Here is a 20,375-nt window from a genome sequence, read left to right on the forward strand (position 1 = left end):
GTTGAGGAGATGTAGAAGAGATTCAGAAGAGATTCAGAAGAGATGTTGAAGTATGTACATGTACATGTAGATGAGATTTAAAAGATATGTAAGGAAGCTGTAGAGGAGACAGCAGATATGTAGATGAGATGTAGAGATAAAGGAGATAAATGAGATGTAAAGGAGATGTTGCAGAGCCAAAATCTAACTGTCTCACTCTGTGTAACAGATATTCACCGAGACTTCCTTCATCGGCCTCCATCCGGCTACCTGCCTGAAGAGATCTGGAGGAAGGCAGGTAGGAATCTGGCACATGAATGGAGTGCACTGCTCACACACTATCACTAATACACACACACACACACACACACACACACACACACACACACACACACACACACACACACACACACACACACACACACACACACATGCAGTAAGGCCAGGGCTGGGAGAGCAGAGGATTCTGGGTATAATTAGGGCGTAGTGCTCTCCGTTTCTCCTGGAGTTAAAGACGACTGCAGTTAAAATGTGCAGTGGAAATGCAGCACCATGTAGCAGCAGCCACAGGGAGTGAGGGAGGGGGAAGCAGGAGCTAAGCAGGAGATAAGATCTAGAGCTGGGTGAAGGAAGGAATCGAAGCTCTCCTGCTTTTCCGACTAGCAGCTGATAGGACTTACGTCGTGTTTCATTGGATTCTTAGACTCCATCCATTACTAGTGTTTATATAATCCTTAATATCGGCGGTGATGCCACCGATGGTTCCTGTTCGCTCCTCCCCCATCGTCCTCTATAAACACCACCAGGTTTTCCTGAGGGTAGGAAGTATTTTCATACTGATGTAAATACATAGAAGCCCACATGATGTTGGTGATGTTGGTAATGTTGGTGATGTGATGCACCACCGGAGCGGTGCAGCTGCTGAAACCCGCTGTCTCAGGAAGGGGCTCGCTGCTGCTGCTGCTGCTGCCAGATGTGTGTGCTGCATTTGCACTGTTTTTTTCCCAAAGCCCTTTTAATTGCAGTTGTTTTTCACGCAGGTGCCCCCAGCATCCCGCTCTCCCCAGCAATAAAGCAACTACACAACAAACAGGGTGAGTAACAGCACCCTTATAGCTTACTGCTAAGCTATAAGCGTGTGTGTGTGTGTGTGTGTGTGTGTGTGTGTGTGTATTTCTATGTGATTAGCCATTTGGAAGATTGAGAAAGACATCTCATACTTTGTTTAAATACAGAGAAACCCCTTTTATAAAACATATCTGGGACATAGAAGGTTTTTTAGCGACCACATTTATGGTAGAAAAATGTGTTTTTTCAATCCCAAACCCCGCCCCCTGCCCTATGATTGGTCGGTTAGTGGCTTTTATTTAATTCTCACTTATGGATAATGAACATAATGAGAATTTGTGACAAAAAAAGATTAAAAAATTGTGCTTTTATTCATTTTATTGATTGATTGATTGATTGATTGATTGATTGATTGATTGATTGACTGACTAATAAATTGGTTAAATGGCTGTTTACTGTACTTTCTCTGAAAACATGGGCTCGAAAATGTCGGGACATTTCATCCGAAAAAACACGTCAGTAACCGAATTAAAAGTGACCATTCAGTATGATAATTTTTTCCCCATATCCCACCGATGTTAGGAAAGTGGAGTCAGACATGATACAGCACCCCCTTGAAAACAAAGGATTAAGGGCCTTGCTCAAGGGCCCAAGAGTGGCAGCTTGGCAATACCAGGGCTTGAACCCCCTGATCTTCTGATCAGTAACACAGAGGGTTGTAGGATGTTAATTAGATCACGCAGTACAGCATCTGCACACGTTATACAGTGTATATCTGTTCCCTGACTGCAATAAGAAGCACACTCGGTCACAGCCTTCCACCATATGGCATCCCGAGCACGAGGCCGCTTGTCTCCGAGCTAAAATATAGAGTATGGTAGAGCGATTATGGCAGGCGTGAGCAGTGATATATACGTGCCCCTAATAAACCAGGCTTCTATTTTCGACCATAAACACCTGCCTGTCCTAAAAAACACCCTCGCACACCGCTCACTCACACACGATGGCATTTGTAGAACGGAGAAAGCCCGAGAGTGAGCGGAGCGTCCTCGCTTTTTCTGGTCTGTTCGTCGTGGGAGTTCCCTCTTATCTGTCCCACCTGAGGAACATCAGTCAGCACTGAAAACTCGGTTCGTAGACAAGTTCGCGGACAAAGTGAGCGAACATCTGCCGGGTTTTTATCGTAATTATTTAACGCGGGTTTTTATTCCGACAGAACGTTTTAAATCTTGGATGATGTGCATCTGTTCGGAATGATAAAACATGCACAGTAAGGAACGGGGAGGAGAACGGAGGAGATCTCTAAAGGGGCTAATGTGTCTTTCTGTCTGGGTTTGTTCCTCCCTATCCCAGAGGAGGCGGTGAACGAGGTGAAGAGGCAGGCCATGTCTGAGCTGCAGAAGGCCGTGTCTGACGCTGAGAGGAAAGCTCACGAGATGATTTCAGCCGAACGCTCCAAGATGGAGCGAGCGCTAGCGGAGGCCAAGAGACAGGCCTCGGAGGACGCGCTGTCCGTCATCAACCAGCAAGAGGACTCCAGTGAGGTGGGTCTCTCGTTCTTTACACAATCAGCTCGGCCACTTTCTTCCTGTAGATCATAGCAAGCTCCACCACCCATTTTATGACCACTCACACCCTTCACCGTTCTCAAAATAGCTCATACAAATGTGATGAAGAGCGCCTGAGTAAGTGTGTGTTAGATGAAGAAGGCATCTGACACTTATCGAGACTCTCGCCATCACTTTGTTCCTTTTATCTGCTATTCTTCTGCTTTATGTCCTGCTCGCTGAGGGTAGAAATGATCTGACGGTGATGGTGAAGCCCCTGACTTTAGAACTGTGTGACTTTGTGAGGAGCTGTTCTTGCACTGATATATCATCCATGCTTACACACACACTTCTCCCTGTGTTATTGCAGAGTTGCTGGAACTGCGGCCGCAAAGCGAGCGAGACGTGCAGCGGCTGTAACACGGCGCGCTACTGCGGCTCCTTCTGCCAGCACAAGGACTGGGAGAAACACCACCACGTGTGTGGACAGACGCTGCAGGGGCTACCTGGAGGTTCCAGTGTTCCTCTGGGAACTCCTTCTTCTTTGTCCTCGTCCTCCAGCGCTCCGCCCATGCACTCTGAGAGCACCACTCCGGGCCCTCTGTCTCTGGTGGGCCAGGCTGGCGGTGCAGGAAGCCCCAAAGACAGCAGCTCCAGCAGTGTGTCACGTTCCACCACCCCTGCTACACCTGCCCTGCTGGACTCCTCCTCCCGCTGACCTCTAACCCCAAAGTCCGCGAGCGACACACACTCACTGCTACCGCTGACGCTAACGCTGCTGCTGCTGCTGCACCTGCACCCAAAAGAAGATGAGAAATGTTTCTCGCACTTCTTCCCACATCTACGAGTTCCTCACTTCTTCTTCTTCTTCTTCTTCATCCCCTTCTTGTTCTCGACTACCTGATGCTCTCATTTATTCAACCCTAGCTCTATATTTATTAACATTGGAAAGGGTTTGGACTTGATAGCGAAAGTCAGCGATTTTTGTGCACTGTTAAAAACAAGGCAGAAAGAAAGAAATTCAAGTTCGGCTTTAGGAATCATTTAAGCCCTGGATATGTGTATATATGTATACAGTCAGCATGGAGACACCTGACTACACTCTGTCCTCTTTCTTCAGAGAAGCTTGAATACAGGAGTTTGATTCCTTCTGCCAGTCTGACACACACACACACACACAACACACACACACTTTGGTTCTTCTGTCCTGGTCTGGGTTTGTACAAATGGATGGACATACAGACAGACAGACAGACAGACAGACAGACAGACTTCCCCTCCCGTATCCCAGCGCTCCGTTCTTCAAACCATTGAACGATCTTCTTTCACCGGTTTGTTTCTGGCTTTAACAAGAAAATCCAAAAATAATGATGCTAATAATAATAAATAATAATAATAATTCTAATAAAAAGAATAAAGACCTGATAACTACCTTGCTAGCGAGCCAAGAAAAACCTACACCGGACTCACCTCTCTGTTCCGACGTGAACCCAAAAGAAAGACACAAAAAAAAAAAAAGAACGCGATCCAAACCTTTTTAATACACTGCCAAAGTTTCACGGAGAAGCACTCGTCTTTTAACCAAACGCGAATGACGCAAAAAAAAAAAACTCCTCAAACCCGAGTTTGTGGTAGAGGCAGCAAGGGAAATAAAAAAAGGGACAAATTCAATCCCTGCCTCATTCCTCTCACTGTGCCCTGCCCTCTTTTCTTGACTCAGTCCCCCGCAATCCTCTGCTCCGACCCTGAGGAACGCGGTGACGGGACACGTCGTCCGCTCAAAGTGGGAAAGACGTGTCTGCGGCGAGAGAACGCGAGGACGAGCGGACCAAACACCGCGCACGGAAATGGACTTGGCCTCGAAAGGCGCTCGGAACGGCAAACATACCCCGCAAAGCCCTCGAAAAGCCCCGAGAACGTCTGCACGAGAACAACGCCCTCTAAGGGCGAGCCTTTTGAAGCAATTCTCTTGTCATTTTGTTCTCCCAGTTTTACACCGAACTTTCCCTCGTTTTTTTTTTGTCCAAAGCATGAAAAAAAAATCATAAAAAGCGTTGTGGACTCGAGTTCTCTATCCATCTATCTATCTATCTATCTATCTATCTATCTATCTATCTATCTATCTATCTATCTATCTATCTATCTTTTTATTATTTTTTTTTTTTTTTTCAACTTTCTGCTCACTTCTCGTCTCGGTCCCCTCTGAGAAGATATCTAAGAAGGGATGAAATGTGTAGATACTGCGTTCTGGTTCTCGATGTCTATGTCTCTGATGTCTCTCTGACTCTCTGCCTGAATATTTATTATTATATTTTTTTCGTTTGTTCGTCTCGTTATTTCATTTTTTTTTCTTCTTTTTTTGGGGTCCGGCTACATGTAAAAACGTTTTTTTGTTTTTTTTTTTCTGAGGGGGAGAAATGTGTAGAGCGAACATGGCTGGTGTTTGGAGACAGCGAAAGGACGGAGGTGCAATATGAGAAGAGAATTCAGCTACTGAACGGAACCTCAGAAACCACCCGTAGGGTACCTTTTAATATAAAATCTACGTAAAAAAAATCTATTTAAAATAACAACCATAACTTAATGTGAATGTATATAGTATTTAAAAAAACGTGAGAGGTCCAAAAAAAAATATGTGTTTGCCAAATAACAAAGTATAATGTCTTCGAATCGTTTCTCAGTTCTTTTCCAAATCGAAGCAATTGTAATTACTCGTTCAGACCCATGCTTTTTCATCGCGTCTGTTTTACTCGCTGTATATCGTGTAATCTGTAGATGTAGGTGACGGTCCTGATTTTGCCGAATCGCAGGAAGTAAGTTAAAAATATGATCTTCGCTTAAACGACATCGTTGGTGCGTCTGCAAAATCAGGACCCACTTAATTGAACCCGGAGGTGAAAACGAAGTAACCTCGTTAAGTCGGTATGACGCTGATTGCAGGCTTTGACGTCACTTCCTGTTGATTTTCAGTCTGCGAGACGCTTTTGTCCTGAACCTCCGACGTCGATTATCACGCCACTTTCATTTCTGCGGTCCGTTTTTTTTTTTCTCGTGCTTTAGAGTCGTCAGCTTTCCCTTCACAGGTATTGGAACGCGAACACACCTCAGAGCATCGAAGGACTTTTAATGAACGACGCGATGAGCAGAATTGCCCTTCGAATGCGAACTGATTTAAACGTTTTGTGCACTCAGACGTCCTGTCCATGTGTCATACCTCTAACACGGAGCACACTTGAAGGTTTTCTTGCTTGGCGTCTTGTGCTGTTTATGTTTTTTTTTTTTTTATTTAAATCCGGTGCATTGAAAAAATGCACCGAATGATCTATTTTCTTATTTCTAAATTAATATATATTAAGTCCTTCACCTGTTCCTAGTTTAGCACCTGTGTATGATGAAGCAGGACACCAGAGCTCCATGTGGTTCTCATCAAATCCTCCTCCAACAACAGGTCTCCCCCCTCCCTCCCCCGGTTCGTTTATCCTCGGCCTTCCCGCCCCTCGTTAGCTACCTCCCGTCCTACAACTGTCAGATCGACACGTGTTCAGAGATCCGTGTCCACTAACAGACATTCAAACCCTGCGCCAGACGAGGCCTACGGATCAGACATCATAAAAGAGATTTATATCAGAACGTCTGCCATTTTTAAGATCTACAAAGGATCATATACGCATCGTTAGTTGCCATAGTAGCGATGCACCGTTTGTGTTGTTTTGAGACGCATAACAATTCACTTTATTCCATCAAAATGAGAAAATAGAGAGCAAACTTTCCAGGAAATCCTGAACTAACATATCCCATACTCGTCCCAAAAAAAACAGACCAAAGCACCTCTGCATGCTGGTGAATCGCAGCCTCTTGAATATAAGCTGGTACACACCCCTGATCCAAAGTGTTAAAAATATAACCAGCACACACACACACACACACACACACACACACACACACACTCCAAGACAGCATGCTGAACTGGATGTCCTGGTACCTTCATACAGAGACACAGCAAGGCATGTGCCCACGTTCTATACAATATAATAATCCACATAGATTCTTTTTTATAACAGGAGAAGTAATGATCTGCACGGCCCCGCTGTGGAAGTACAGGTGTGGTTGTCTTTTTAAAACGTAAGCCTTACCACGTTGTAAATACTGACAAACGTTTACGCAGTTATCACGATATGGGCACGTGTCAAGCATCGGCCGACTTCGCTCGAGGACGTCCGGTGTGTTCGGTGTGTTCCCGAGCGTCAGAAGCTTCCTATCCATGATCTCGCTGTGCAAAACTTGAATATTTTAGAGCTTTAATCTTTATAACAAGGAAAACAAAGGCGGAGGATACACACACACACACACACACACACACACAATTTTCACACATCTTTTATGCTTTACATGTCTGTTTAGACCACATTTCAGTCATATAAAGCCCTAAAATGTGATTTGTCTCCAACCAAAGCTAAACCAAAAGGAAAGAGCTTTCTGATGTATCTTCTACTATTTATATTATACTATATATACACTATATGGACAAAAGTTCATGGACACCTGAGCAAAAGATTGGTATGTAAATCCTATTGAACATCCCCTTCCACATCCAGTCCCAATACTACCTTCTACTCTTCTGGGGAGATGTTCCACTTGATCTTCAGAGCCACAATGGTGTTAGTAAGGTCAGGTATTGATGTAGGTGGGGTGAGTAGGCCTGAAGTGGAGTCAGCGTTCACACTTATCATGTTCTAGCTCTATAGCAGGAAGTTCTTCCACATCTTCCAACCCCATGTCAAGCAGTTCTTCACGGAGATGTTTTGGCTTTGTGCACAGGGGCGTTGAACAGGTCTGCGTTTCCTAATTTTTTTAAGCCGAGAGACCGCATCCAAAGACGTTCTACAGAAATGTGTGTGTGGTAAAGATGTACATACAACTGGAACAAATTCGGGTGTGCCAATACTTTTGCCCATATATTGTAATATTATATATATATATATATATATATATATATATATATATATATATATATATATATATATATTTAAACGATTCTTATTTTCGAGGCTGGGGAACATTTAGGGCTGAAAATTTCTGATTGTGAACAAAATCCACCCTTTAAAACAAACCTGTGAAGTCACATGATCTTTGTAGGATTAAAATCTGAAACATTTCTATACAGTTTTCAAACGATCTAATTTAACGAGGGCTTTTTTTTTTTATCCCTTTTTTATTTCTGCTTTAATCCCACCATCTGTGAAGGGTACAAGGGGAATATTTTGCTCGGGGGGAAAAAATGCACGTGATCAAAAGCTTTTCTGACTTTAAACCAGAAGCCTTTTATTGGTGGACATCCACAGCTCATAGTTCCTCCTGTTGTAATGTAACAAGATGCTAACAAGGCGCTATTGCTAGCAAAGCCAGAACGGACGCTTGATCTCCCTAATGCTAAAAATAGCTAGAGACTTTTATTTTTTGTTTGTTTTTTGTAAAAATAAATACCTAAAGATGGAGTGACATGTTTAGGGAAGCATTATTTACTGTATTGTGCAATACATTGTTACAGAAAAGAGAACATTGTTTCTGTAGGAAAAAGGTTGGTGTGATGAAGAACTTTTTTTTTTTCTTCCTGTTATCAGTCTCTAGATGAAGTAAACTGTACCAGGAGAAGTTTGGATTTCTTTCTCTTGCATGCTCTCCTCCTCCTCCTCCTCTTCCTCTCGCCCTTGTTGCCCCACTCTTTACCCCTTTTACTGTGCGCTTCGTTGGATATGTGACGCTGTAAACATTCTAAATCAGGTTATTGTCTGTGTTGAGATATGTATCTGTGTAATTAAAAAAATATGAACCATGGCTGGTTGCGTGTCCTTCATTTCCTGCCCTGATGGTGTGAGATCTTTTAACGGCTTCTCACAAAGCAGCTTCTCAGAAATAAATAGATTGAGATTATGCATTTTTAATTATGAGCGAGATGACGTTGAAGAGGAAATAATCCCCTTAAGACTTCATGAGGAAGAAACCTTGAGAGGAACCAGAGTCTCACAGGAACCCGTCCTCAATATCATTGTTAAGGTTATCAACTGTTCACTTATGGAACTTCATTCGTGGCAGATGAAGACCTGGTTTTCTGGTCCGAATCGACCTTCATGATGTTTACCATCCACTGTAATTTGATGTCCATGCTGAATCCATGTTAGAGCCATCTGAAGGAGCATTGTCCAATTAAAGAGAACTCTATCCAGGCATCAGGATGGAGGATTCAGGCAGGTTCAGAAAGCACTGGTTTGTGTACTCATATGTTTGATGGAAAAGTTCACCTGGTGGAAACCCAGATGGACACAATGAGGACCACCAAACCCCCTTCAGATGAGCAATAAATATAATAATAATAATAATAATAATAATAATAATAATAATAATAATAATAATACATTTCTGCTAGATATCTAAGTGCATCCAGATCTTCAGTAACATCACAGGTATGGATTTAGTTTAGAACACGCTGAAAGTTTCTATATGTGGGTGTACATGTAGGCGTGGCATCAGGGGGCGTGGTCGATCGTGAAAATCAAATTTTAATAATAATAAAGATTACATCGAAAGCCACGCCCCCTCCGTGTCGGTGTGACGTCTCATCCGGGTCTTTTTATGCCCCGGGGTATTTAATTAATGATGGTGGCAGATCCGTTCTTCTGCCTGAGGTTGGTCGTGTATTATTTGTGCCCGAGGGAACGCTGAAAGTCCCACACACACACACACACACACACACACACACACACACACACACACAGGTGACCTGCAGGTGAGCTCATTACCGGAAGGAACCGCCTCCGTTTTCTCTCTACCCTCTGCCCCAAAGCGCACGCTGAATCGGATGTGCCCAGGTGACCTCTGACCCCTATTAAGTAATTAAGGAGGGGTGCAGAATCGGACGTAGTCTTCCTGCAGGAGCCTCTGTTTCCAGGGTTTGGGGTTGAAATCTCTTCTTCAGGACGTTCTTATGACTTGTTCAGTAAGTTTATTTTGGACGAGGTTTCCAGCTGATCTGATGAAGAGAGGCCACTGAACGCTGCATGCTGAGAAGGTGTGAAGGTCAGGATCTTCTGCTCACATGGCGGAGCAAATGTACGACATTAAAGGAGCTCTGAACTCCGGAAGTCAGTTCTCTGAAGACCCGGTGAGTTTATTGTGGAAGGAATTCTGATATAAAAGCGATTCGTTTCTCTTTAAAACATTTTTTCAGGTAATGCAGCTCAAACCTGCGCTTCTTCTGGTTTGCTTGATGCTCCAGTTTCTCTACTGACAAACACACGGTTTCATTTGACCCAAACTTGTTCTTCCGTGAAGCATTTTTCTGTCTTAGTGTCTCCTTTCCATCATTCCAGCAGGTAAAAGAAATCCAGATTCTATCTTTTATTCATTTCTTAATTTAATTAGTTGCCATTTCCATACAGATGTTCCACATGTGGAATATAGCTTTTACACACGTTTCCTCATCAGTGTGAATATTCCTAAACCGTGAACAGCATAAGGTCCTCAGCAGACCCCAGAGCTCCAGACTCTTGTAGGCCTCCATACATCCCACTAAAAAACCATCAATACCATTAAAAAATCCACTGTTAGAGCTGAATATTTATCAGTGGTGGATTAAGAACACAAAGCATGTATTTGAGTTACAGTAAAGATCCACTCGCTAAAATGTGACTCCAGTAAACGTGTTAAACTTTCACTTGAGTAAAAGTACAAAAGTTTTGGCCTTCAAATGTACTTCAGTATCCAAAAGACTATGATTTATTATAAATGTAATGTCCCTGTTATCATTTTGTCACTTAATCACCTCAGTTTGTAAAAAAAAGAATCGAATGTGACTCTCAGCACACTGATCTATTAATAGAATGATATTAATGACTCAAACACTGATTAATTATTATAATGATCATGAACCCAAAACCTTTTTTTCAACTACTTCAAAAATATCATATAAATGAGGTCACGTGTGTTGTTGCGAGTTCGAGTCTGGAGTTTCTTCATCATTTATTTCTCTCTAAATGTTCTGCTTGATGTTGAACTGATGCTGAACTGTATGTTGGTGATCAGTAGATGCAGCGAGCGCCGATCAGAACACGTGTAAAACAGAGCGTGCGCTCGATCCTGATTGGTGACTCGCTGCGTGTTTCACCAGTTACGTTTTTATCCTTGTAAATAAAAAGAAACGACTGATTTTACTAAATGTAGTCGAGTAAAACGTAAATTTTTTGACTTTGGAATGTAGTGAAGTTACAGTAAAAGAGGAAACACTTCAGTAAAATGCAGATACGTGAAAAATCTACTTAATTACAGCAACACATTACATTTACTTCATTACTGTCCACAACGTTTTGTTATAAGAAATAATTTCAGTAAGTGAATATATGTGGTGTCTTTTCAGAAAAAGAAGCGATGCAGTTCCTGGACTTTATTTTTACGAGAAATATCTTCCTCAGAGTTCATTAGATTCTTCAGCGAGGTCATGCAGGGGGGCTGATGGTCTTTCTGGATGGATTTGGTTGGAATTAAGAGTGATTCTCAGGTTATTGTAGATTATGAGGTTCTATAGCTATTGTTTTTTTGGTTTTTTTGCTATCAGTGAATCAATAACTTTTTGGAAGCCCTTTAATTTACACTAGTTTTCTTTAATGTTCTGAGGCCTTGTCGTTTCCATTTGTTAGATTCGGGGTTGTCCATGTTATGTACATGCTCTTCTCCTCCCTGCCTGCACTCTTTTCTTCACTTCTCTAACACACTGTCCATTACTTCGCACTGTTGACCCCAAGTACATGAACTCTCCAGCATGTACCTCTACCTCTCCAGGCTCTTCTCAACCTGCTCACTACTCTCACAAAAATCACAATATCATCCACAAACATCATAGTCCACGGAGACTCCTGTCTGACCTCGTTCATCACCATTGCAAATAGGAAAGGGCTCAGAGCCGATCCTTGATGCAGTCCAACCTCCACCTTGAACCAGTCTGTCGTTCCTACTGCACACTTCACTTCACTGCTGTCACTCTGTCCTCATACATGTCCTGCACCGCAAAAATATAAAATTAAGAATTTGTAAATATTTTTTTATAAAATGGGCTCTACACTAATACGGATAAATTTTAAAATGGCGTTTTCGCCTAAAAACGTTCTGCATCTTCACTTTCGTTGTCAGTCAAAAAATTGATGAAACACACAACGCTCGTGTTAGACCACTTCTGTACAGCTTGATTCTGACATGCATCAGAGATTGTAACGCAACGCATGTTATAGTTTCAAAGGTTATAGTTTAAAATGGTTCTTTTAGATGTTGAATATGGTCTTCAAACGCTTTAGGAAAGTCTGAATATTTAAATCTGGAATTTTGAAATGTAAATGTGGAGAAACCCTGTTCATGCTCCATCCATAGCTCAATTACTTTCCAATCGATAGACAAAGTGCCTCTTGGTGGTCATTTTTATTTGCTCTTTTTATTGAATTTTTTTTTTATTCTGCAGGAGTTGGAAGCGATTAAGGCACGAGTGATGGAGATGGAGGAAGAGGAGGAAGAAAAGCTGCGGGAAGCGCAGTACTGTTCAGACAAGCCGTTTTCCTACGGCCCTCTACAGACAGGTGAGCTCGGCCGGAGAACAGCCACGTGCTCATCACCTCCCAAACCCTGCTCGCAGCTCAGATTTGGGCAGGTCTCCACTTCTTCTTCTTGACCTTCACATCTCCATCACTCATTTTTAAGAGTTTTATTTTTTATGACCTGTTGGTTTAAATGGCTCTGTTCACAGTCTACAGGTGATTATATGACCTCTTTGTATCAGCAGGTCTTTTCTACAGCATGACGCGTGAGGAGAGGATAGACGCCGACACCAGATCCGTCTATGTCGGGAACGTAAGCTCTGATTTTCTTTACCATTATTTTGAATGCCACATGGTGAAACAAACCCTGTGCTTTATATACATTCTTTATCATTTTGATCTACAGTATGGTTCCTCAGTCATTTCCAGTAAAGTGATCGATCAGTGGATATGGATCATCTCCTAAAATACTAGGGGTGAAAAGATGAGAGATTTAATGCTTCGATAGGAGGAGTCTGAATCGACTAGCGTTCTCAGTCGAATCTTCACATAGGCTTTATGAAACGAGGATCATACCATTTTTGGTTATATGGGGGTGCTCAATGTCTGATATCACATAGAACTGGTTTTCTCACGTAAATCTGTAAATAAACGTGAAACGAAAGGTTTGCAAATTTTTTAGTTTTAAGGTGCGTGAAAAAAACCAATTGACGTTTCACTTCGATTCGAGACCGACACTGGAGCATCTCAGAGCCAGAGATTTAGGTTTTCTGTAAAGGAATATTCTGTTCTAGTAACATTTTTTAAATCAATTGATTGTTGCATAGTTTTAGTTTTACTTTTTTTTTTTTTTTCTTTCTTTTCTTGATCTAAAATTTTTTTATACATTTTTTTTTCTTGTGTGATGTTCTGGCTTTAAAATGCCATCAGGACACACACACACACACACGATTTGACTATAAGTAAGCCTTGATGAATCAGATTATGAATCAGACTATGAAAATCCTTAGCCTGGGACAACTCTATAAAATACTCACTTTATTATGAGAATCAGGTACCAGAGTTTTTGTGGTTGTTGATGCCAGATGGTGGGTTTGGTGAGGGTTTTTTCTGGAAACTGCAAAACACTTAGTGATTTTCTTCCACACGAATGGTGCAAACAAAACAAAAAACATCGGGTGGGTTAAATGAGCGAGATCGGAGAAAGAGCACACTGATTTAAATGATATAGTAACACATAGTCACTCTTTACAACCGTGTTGAGCTGAAAAGCACCTGTAGGTGTGGTTCCACTCCGGTCAGCCTGAGAATCTGAGGCTCTCATGGACACCTGGACATTTTTTTTTTCTAGATATTATTCACACTATTACTACTCATCCATTCGTCCAAACACAAGCTGTTCATGCTAAAAATCTCGTTGCTCTGTTTGAAAACAGGTGGATTACGGGACGACCGCAGAAGAGCTGGAGATCTACTTTAACGGCTGCGGCCACGTCAACAGGGTCACGATCCTGTGTGACAAATTCACCGGTCATCCAAAAGGGTAAAGCTGAAGCTTCTAGAGTTATTGTTCTGTATTCATGGCACCAGGCATCGTCTGATTCGACGCCACTTTGCTGTTCTGCTTCCAGGTTTGCGTACATCGAGTTCTCCGACAGAGAGTCTGTGAGAATGGCAATGGCTTTGGATGAAACCTTGTTCAGGGGACGAGTCATTAAGGTGAGGATGAAGTGTAAATGCCTGCTTTATTGTAGCTGATGGTAAAACGAGAATTTACAGGGTTTTTTTTTTGTTTTGTTGTTGTTGTGATCATCTCCAGTGTAGCTGCTTTGACTTTGTATTGTTTTTGATCTGATGAATATTCTCAGTATTGCAGAAGAGGAGTATTTAAAATAGAAACTATCAGACTGAAATAACACAGACAGGGTGCAACGGTAGACAAAATTCCCGGTTCAGTACATATCTCGGGTTTTAAGTCACGGTTCGGTTCAATTTCAGTGCCGTTACGGGGAAGAAATGCATATCATTTATTTATTTATTTATTATTCCCCATTTATTGTTACCATTTTAATTTAAATGCATCAAATTAATGCAATACACTATTTTATTACATTGACTAAATTGAATACTCTAATAAATTGGCACAAATTAAGTTGATTAAAATTTTTTTTTTTTATTTGTTAGACCATTTGGGAAATAGATTTATTTTTCATTTTTTTTATTAAAAAAAATGTAATATTTAATTTTCTAAAGCTATTCTCTACTTAACTGTTCTACTGATTTCAGCATATTTTAACAAATGTCTGCCTTTAAGAAACAAGAGATGTTTAATTATACAATTTATTAATTAATTAAGCAATTCCTTAAATCCTTTATTCATCACGCCCTTGATTATGTAGCGATTTCTATGTATTTGTAACGAAATCTTTCGATTTGGTGCACGTGTGTACTGAACGCAGACATTTTTACATGCTGAACATTTATTTAATCAGGAATGTATTAAGTGACGGACCGTAAGTTTGTTTAGTTGCACACTTTAAATATTTCAATGTAAAACACACACTTATATACACGTCTGTATAACATAAAAGGGTTCTAACAAATGTAAACTATTTTATTTTTTTTTTTTTTTTATAAATAAAATTTTTGCCAATTTAATTGATTACTTAATTTAATCAATATAATAAGTGTTGTGTTAATTTGATTTATCCAATTTAATAAAATATTATTTTATATATTTAACCAAGCATGCATTTTGTTAAATTGTTTAAAAAATGTAAACAGCTCAAATGTTAATAACAAATGATGATGATAATAATAATAATAATAATAATAATAATAATAATAATAATAATAATAAACTGGTAAAAAAAATTAAATAAAAAAACCAGAAAACCAGGTTTTTTCTTTTTTCTTTGTCAGTGTATTGTGAATCAGACAATTCGTCTGATTTTGTTATATGCTTTATTCACATTTTTTGACTGAATTTTGCCTTACAATTAAATTATTTGAGGGTTAAGGGCCTTGCTCAAGGTCCCATCACTGCCAGCCTGCTGGTGCTGGGATTTGAACTTACAACCTACTGAGCAGAAGTCCATCATTTTAACCCTGCAGGTTTTACCCAAACGCACCAACATGCCCGGCATCAGCAGCACAGACCGAGGATTCGTGCGAGGAGGGCGTTTCCGGGGCAGAGGCGTCCGCACTTCCCGGTTCCATAACGGCTTCCAGGGCAGATTCCGTGGCTTTATCAGGTCAGTGATGCACACGGCTGGAGAAGTTTGTGGACACCTAAACATAAGATTTTATACATCCCATTCCACATTTAGTCCCCATATGCAGGTATAAGAACAGCCACCTTTCTGGGAAGATGTTCCACTAGATTTTGTGGAGATTTTGTGCTCCTTCAGATAGAAGGGTGTCAGTAAAGTCAGGTGCTGATGTAGGTGAGAAGGTGAGGGTGCAGTCAGTGTTCACATTCATTGTTCATTTGAGTTGGAGCTCTATAGCAGGAGATCTTCTACTCCAACCCATGGAAAGAAGATTCTGGAAAAAGCGAAAATATCATGCTACTGCATCCAAAGGTGTCCTGTACAATTGTGTGTCTCCAGGAAAAGTCTGGTGTCCCGATACTTTTGCCTATTGTGAAATTTTTTTTATTTTATCCTTTATTCCTTGTTGGGGGTGGATGCAGAGTAATGATTGGTTGCTAAGGCAAATGCGGTTTGGTGATTGGTTGCTGGGGGAAATGCAGATCGGTGATTGGTTGCTGGGGGAAATGCGGTTCAGTGATTGGTCGCTCAATGCAGTCGACTCCTTATTTACTACGGTTTCTGTAAATAATGTTTGAGGTTTTCTGGCATGCTTTTTTTTTTTTTCTTTTTTTTCCAGCCACCTTTATGCACTGAACAGTTGAGGGTTAAGGGCCTTGCTCAAGGGCCCAACAGTGGTAGTTTAATGGTGCTGGAATTTGTTCTTATAACCTTCTGTTTTAGAAGCTACCACTTCACTGCATTGTATTATTATTGTATTGAATATTGTTGTTCAGTTTATAATCCATACATTAATTTGTTTGTCTTTTTTAAATAATCACATGATCAGAAATCTCTCACTCCAGACTAAACATCTCCTGAATACAGAAATATTTGATTTCTTGTTTCAGGGGAAGTGGAAGAGCTCAGCCGTGGTACATTTCCTACTGACAGAATGAAAAGAATCTTTTAGTTTTATTATCATTTTTCTTTTCTGAGCACTCCTGGTGCCGAAGTTCAGTGCTGTTACGTTCCTGCCTTCACCCGACTCCGTCTACACATCGATGATCAGAGTTACATTTTATGTGCATTTTTTTTTTTCTGTCTGATTTAAAGCCTGAATGACTGAGACTTGATTTACACCGATATTATTTTATTTATCCATCTTTTTTTTTATATATATATATATATATATATATATATATATATATATATATATATATATATATATATATATATATATATATTGTCCTTTCTGTAAATAAAAAGAGCTGGGTGGGAGGCTGGATCCACTTCGTAATTCTGTATTTTCTTTATCTAATTTTTCTATCTCTGTTCGTTGTTTAATGTAAATCGTTGACTGGAAAAAAATGAATAAATAAACAATTTTCTTTGCTCTTTCCTGTATCGGTGCGTTACATCACTTTTATTCATTGAAAATCTTCGAATACATACAACAAACATATACACAAAGGGAACACGTGGAATTCAGTATGTACAGCAGAGTCAAATCCCACAGCTTTAACAGGACGGGACCATCATGGCCGACACGGTACTGTCAAACACCCTGGGGGGAGGGGGGAGGGAGGGGGCAGACAGGGCGAGTAGAAGAAGGGAGAGAAAGAATACATTTAAAGTTGTAAATTGTCATTAATGAGTATCTGATCCAGAGTTCTTACTTGGACTGAATGGGATCTCCAGGGTTGTAGAAGGGATTGCACATGACATCTGTGAAGGAGTTGTGCAATTTTCTGAACATCTGTGAAGATGAGGAGTAAACAGTAATGTATCTGCTGGAGGTTTATTTCAAGAGTCAGAAAAAAAAGGTCATTACATCTTCATCTGAAAGGGAATGTGGCACCAACTCTGTACCTCTGTGCATTTAGTGGCCAGTTTAATCTAAAACGGGACTGATTTTGAATTTGTTGGACGGTGAGTGTTGCATCTGTATATGGAGAAACATCTGTTTCTATCTGGAGGTTTTGATAGAAGTTCCTTCAGGAGCCACAGAAAGGACGAGAGCATATAACACCAAGAACTTCACACTTACACTCCGAATCTCGTTGTCTCTCAGCGACGTGTTTGATGAGTCCACCACGATCACAAACTTCACTTTGGAGTTCGTCACATAGCCGTACCTGATACTTCAGTTAAGCTCATAAGGTCTTTCAGATCCAGAGTCATCAAAACCCTCAGCTGATTCAGAAGACGTGCTTCTGTTTAACTTACTGAGCTCATGTTCATGGTGACTACCAACATTTTTGGAATCTTAGAACCACAGCCATCCAGATTCATCTATTGATCTTCCCCTTCCTTACAGACACTCTGGGATCTCAGGATGTCTGGCAGATATCTCACCGTGGATGGCAGCTCACCATCTGGAGCTTAATCCCAGCAAAACTGAACTTGCTGACCATCCAGGAAAATCATCATGTCAAGATCTCTATACACAACTGTCTGATCGCCATGAAATCTCAAGTTAACCACGACTAAACCAACTAGCAGGTCTGCCTCTGAAAGACATCTGACCTGTGCAGATGATCCACAATGAAGCTTCACCATCTTCTAAGGTTCTCCAACATCATTTCTCTACTACATTCCCATCAATGAGCTACTCAATCACATTCGAAACCAAAAACAGACCAGCACCCCTAGCAATCTAACCCTCCACTCATCCCTCCATCCTCTATCACTGCTCCTCATCCCTCCATACTCTACCTCTGCTCTACTCATCCCTCCATCCTCTACCTCTGCTCCACTCATCCCTCCATTCTCTACCACTGCTCCACTCATCCCTCTATCCTCTACCACTGACCTCCTCTATCCTCTACCACTGCTCCACTCATCCCTCCATCCTCTACCACTTCTTTACTCATCCCTCCATCCTCTACCACTGCTTTACTCATCCCTCCATCCTCTACCACTGCTTCACTAATCCCTAGATTTCTCAGGGTACAAGGAAGACATGCTTTAAGACTCTTCTTTGTTTTGGTTTCACGGTGGTAAAACAAACTTCCACTTGCTGTTAGGAAGCACTTTTGGGAATCGATCTGACAAATGGTGTTATTGTAGACATCAAAACACTTGGCTGAAAAGGGGAGAATTGCTTTCTGGGTATTATAATGCAAATCAAGTTCGCTGAACAAACACTCGGCAACTATTTACAAACGTAAATAAAAAATTTGTATAAAAATTTTCTGCAAGAAGTCAGAACCTGCTGGAAGACATTTCATCACAAGGATACACTTTATAGTCCTCAGTAGGGTAGAGCAGTCCCAGGTAGAGCTCTCGCTGATCAGCCATCGCTTTCCCGACTGCAGAGATCTTCTCCTCCACCACGTCCAGTGAAGTGTGCACTGTGTAGTGGAATTTCAGCTCGTTCTGCGTCGGAACGCTCCGAATATACAGAGGGTAATTCTGCCAAACACAAACAGAACACAGGTGTGATTGTTACTAATCAGAATGTCGGGCCTGGATTTAGACAAGCCTGTGTTTCCAATCATTCCAATCAATCACTATGCACCACTGTTCCCAATGACCAATCACTTTTCACTACTCTTTCCAACAACCAGTCACTGATCTACACTGTTCACGATGTCCAATCACTGGTCAACTCTGTTCCCAATGTCCAATCACTGATCTACACTGTTCCCAATGTCCAATCACTGATCACTAATGTTCCCAATGACCAATCACTGATCAGCACTGTTCCCAATGTCCAATCACTGATCAATAATGTTCCCAATGACCAATTGGCACTGTTCCCAATGACCAATCACTAATCAGCACTGTTCCTAATGACCAATCACTGATCTACACTGTTCCCAATGTCCAATCACTGATCAGCACTGTTCCCAATGTCCAATCACTGATCAACACTGTTCCCAATGTCCAATCACTAATCAGCACTGTTCCCAATGTCCAATCACTGATCAACACTGTTCCCAATGTCCAATCACTGATCAACACTGTTTCCAATGTCCAATCACTGATCAACACTGTTCCCAATGTCCAATCACTGATCAGCACTGTTCCCAATGTCCAATCACTAATGTTCAATGACCAATTGGCACTGTTCCTAATGACCAATTACTAATCGGCACAGTTCCTAACGACCAATCACTGATCAGCACAGTTCCTAATGACCAATCACTGATCAGCACTGTTCCTAATGACCAATCACTGATCAGCACTGTTCCCAATGACCTATTCACTCATCACTAATGTTAAAAATGACAAATCACTGATCACAAATCTTTCCAATGAACAATTGTTGATCTCCACTGTTCCCATGAGCATTTGCTGATCACTTTTCTTTTCAACGCCCAACCACTGACCATTAATGCATTGCTGCTGCTTTAAACATTATATAAAATAAATTACATGTAGCCACGCGATAAAATTAATCCCAGCTCAGTGGAATCACATGCAAACGAGTCGCACAACATGAGAACATTAAACCCTTTGTAGTTTCCTTATATACTGACACAAGCAGCTGTGATCGTTAATAAAATAAAACCACCACATGACGTTAGAAAGATTTGAGATTTGTACAGATTTCAGGCGCATAATCACGACTGGCATTGCGAGATAGACATTATATAATAAGTCATTATTTCTTGTTTACCTCTTTCGCTATGACAGCTACGCACACCGCCATCTTGGAATTGCGACAAGCCGGAAAGCGGGTCACGTGACAGCGCGGAAGAAATCACGTGACTCTATATAGTAGAATATAGCAAAGAGGGTTGTTTTGGAAAAGGTGTTTATTCGTTGTAAATATAGTGTTTTTGAAGGTATTTTCTGGGTTTTTAGTGGCCGAAAGGAAACGAATGTCCTAGAGAGAGTGTTAAAGCCAAGCTGTAGATATTTTGGATGATTTTGACTCACGTGACTTTCTGAAAAGTGTGCAATCAGGATACTGAGGACAGGAGGGAAAAGAAAAGAAAAGAACA

At 41.1% G+C, this 20,375-nt stretch overlaps 3 protein-coding genes across 6 annotated transcripts in view; 2 read left to right on the forward strand and 1 right to left on the reverse strand.

Moving 5' to 3' along the window:
* cbfa2t3 (CBFA2/RUNX1 partner transcriptional co-repressor 3) overlaps positions 1-8,243 on the forward strand; it is a 46,674-nt gene extending 38,431 nt beyond the window's left edge. For all 3 annotated transcript variants that reach the window (XM_046840960.1, XM_046840961.1, XM_046840962.1), the window contains exons 9-12: positions 209-277; positions 1,020-1,073; positions 2,401-2,591; positions 2,965-8,243. In XM_046840960.1, the coding sequence (XP_046696916.1) occupies positions 209-277; positions 1,020-1,073; positions 2,401-2,591; positions 2,965-3,312 (662 nt within the window). In that variant the 3' untranslated portion in view covers positions 3,313-8,243. The remainder of the gene's footprint in view (positions 1-208; positions 278-1,019; positions 1,074-2,400; positions 2,592-2,964) is intronic.
* A 1,034-nt stretch (positions 8,244-9,277) lies between these two features.
* On the forward strand, positions 9,278-16,827 carry pabpn1l (PABPN1 like, cytoplasmic). 2 transcript variants are annotated; one of them, XM_046840965.1, is made up of 7 exons: positions 9,278-9,753; positions 12,097-12,211; positions 12,412-12,482; positions 13,606-13,712; positions 13,801-13,888; positions 15,284-15,423; positions 16,332-16,827. In XM_046840965.1, the coding sequence occupies exons 1-7, from the start codon at positions 9,688-9,690 to the stop codon at positions 16,369-16,371; spliced, it is 627 nt and encodes a 208-aa protein (XP_046696921.1). In that variant the 5' UTR covers positions 9,278-9,687; the 3' UTR covers positions 16,372-16,827. The 2 variants fall into 2 exon arrangements, with proteins under 2 accessions (XP_046696921.1, XP_046696922.1); XM_046840966.1 differs by having other exon boundaries at positions 9,280-9,753; positions 12,415-12,482.
* Positions 16,826-20,174, reverse strand: trappc2l (trafficking protein particle complex subunit 2L). Its single transcript, XM_046840967.1, has 5 exons — positions 20,048-20,174; positions 18,665-18,837; positions 17,471-17,558; positions 17,100-17,179; positions 16,826-16,987 (listed from the first exon to the last, which is right to left on the reverse strand). The coding sequence occupies exons 1-5, from the start codon at positions 20,078-20,080 to the stop codon at positions 16,942-16,944; spliced, it is 420 nt and encodes a 139-aa protein (XP_046696923.1). The 5' UTR covers positions 20,081-20,174; the 3' UTR covers positions 16,826-16,941.
* Positions 20,175-20,375: the final 201 nt, after the last annotated feature.

This window comes from Silurus meridionalis, chromosome 26 (genome assembly GCF_014805685.1).
Source record: "Silurus meridionalis isolate SWU-2019-XX chromosome 26, ASM1480568v1, whole genome shotgun sequence".
NCBI lineage: Eukaryota > Metazoa > Chordata > Actinopteri > Siluriformes > Siluridae > Silurus > Silurus meridionalis.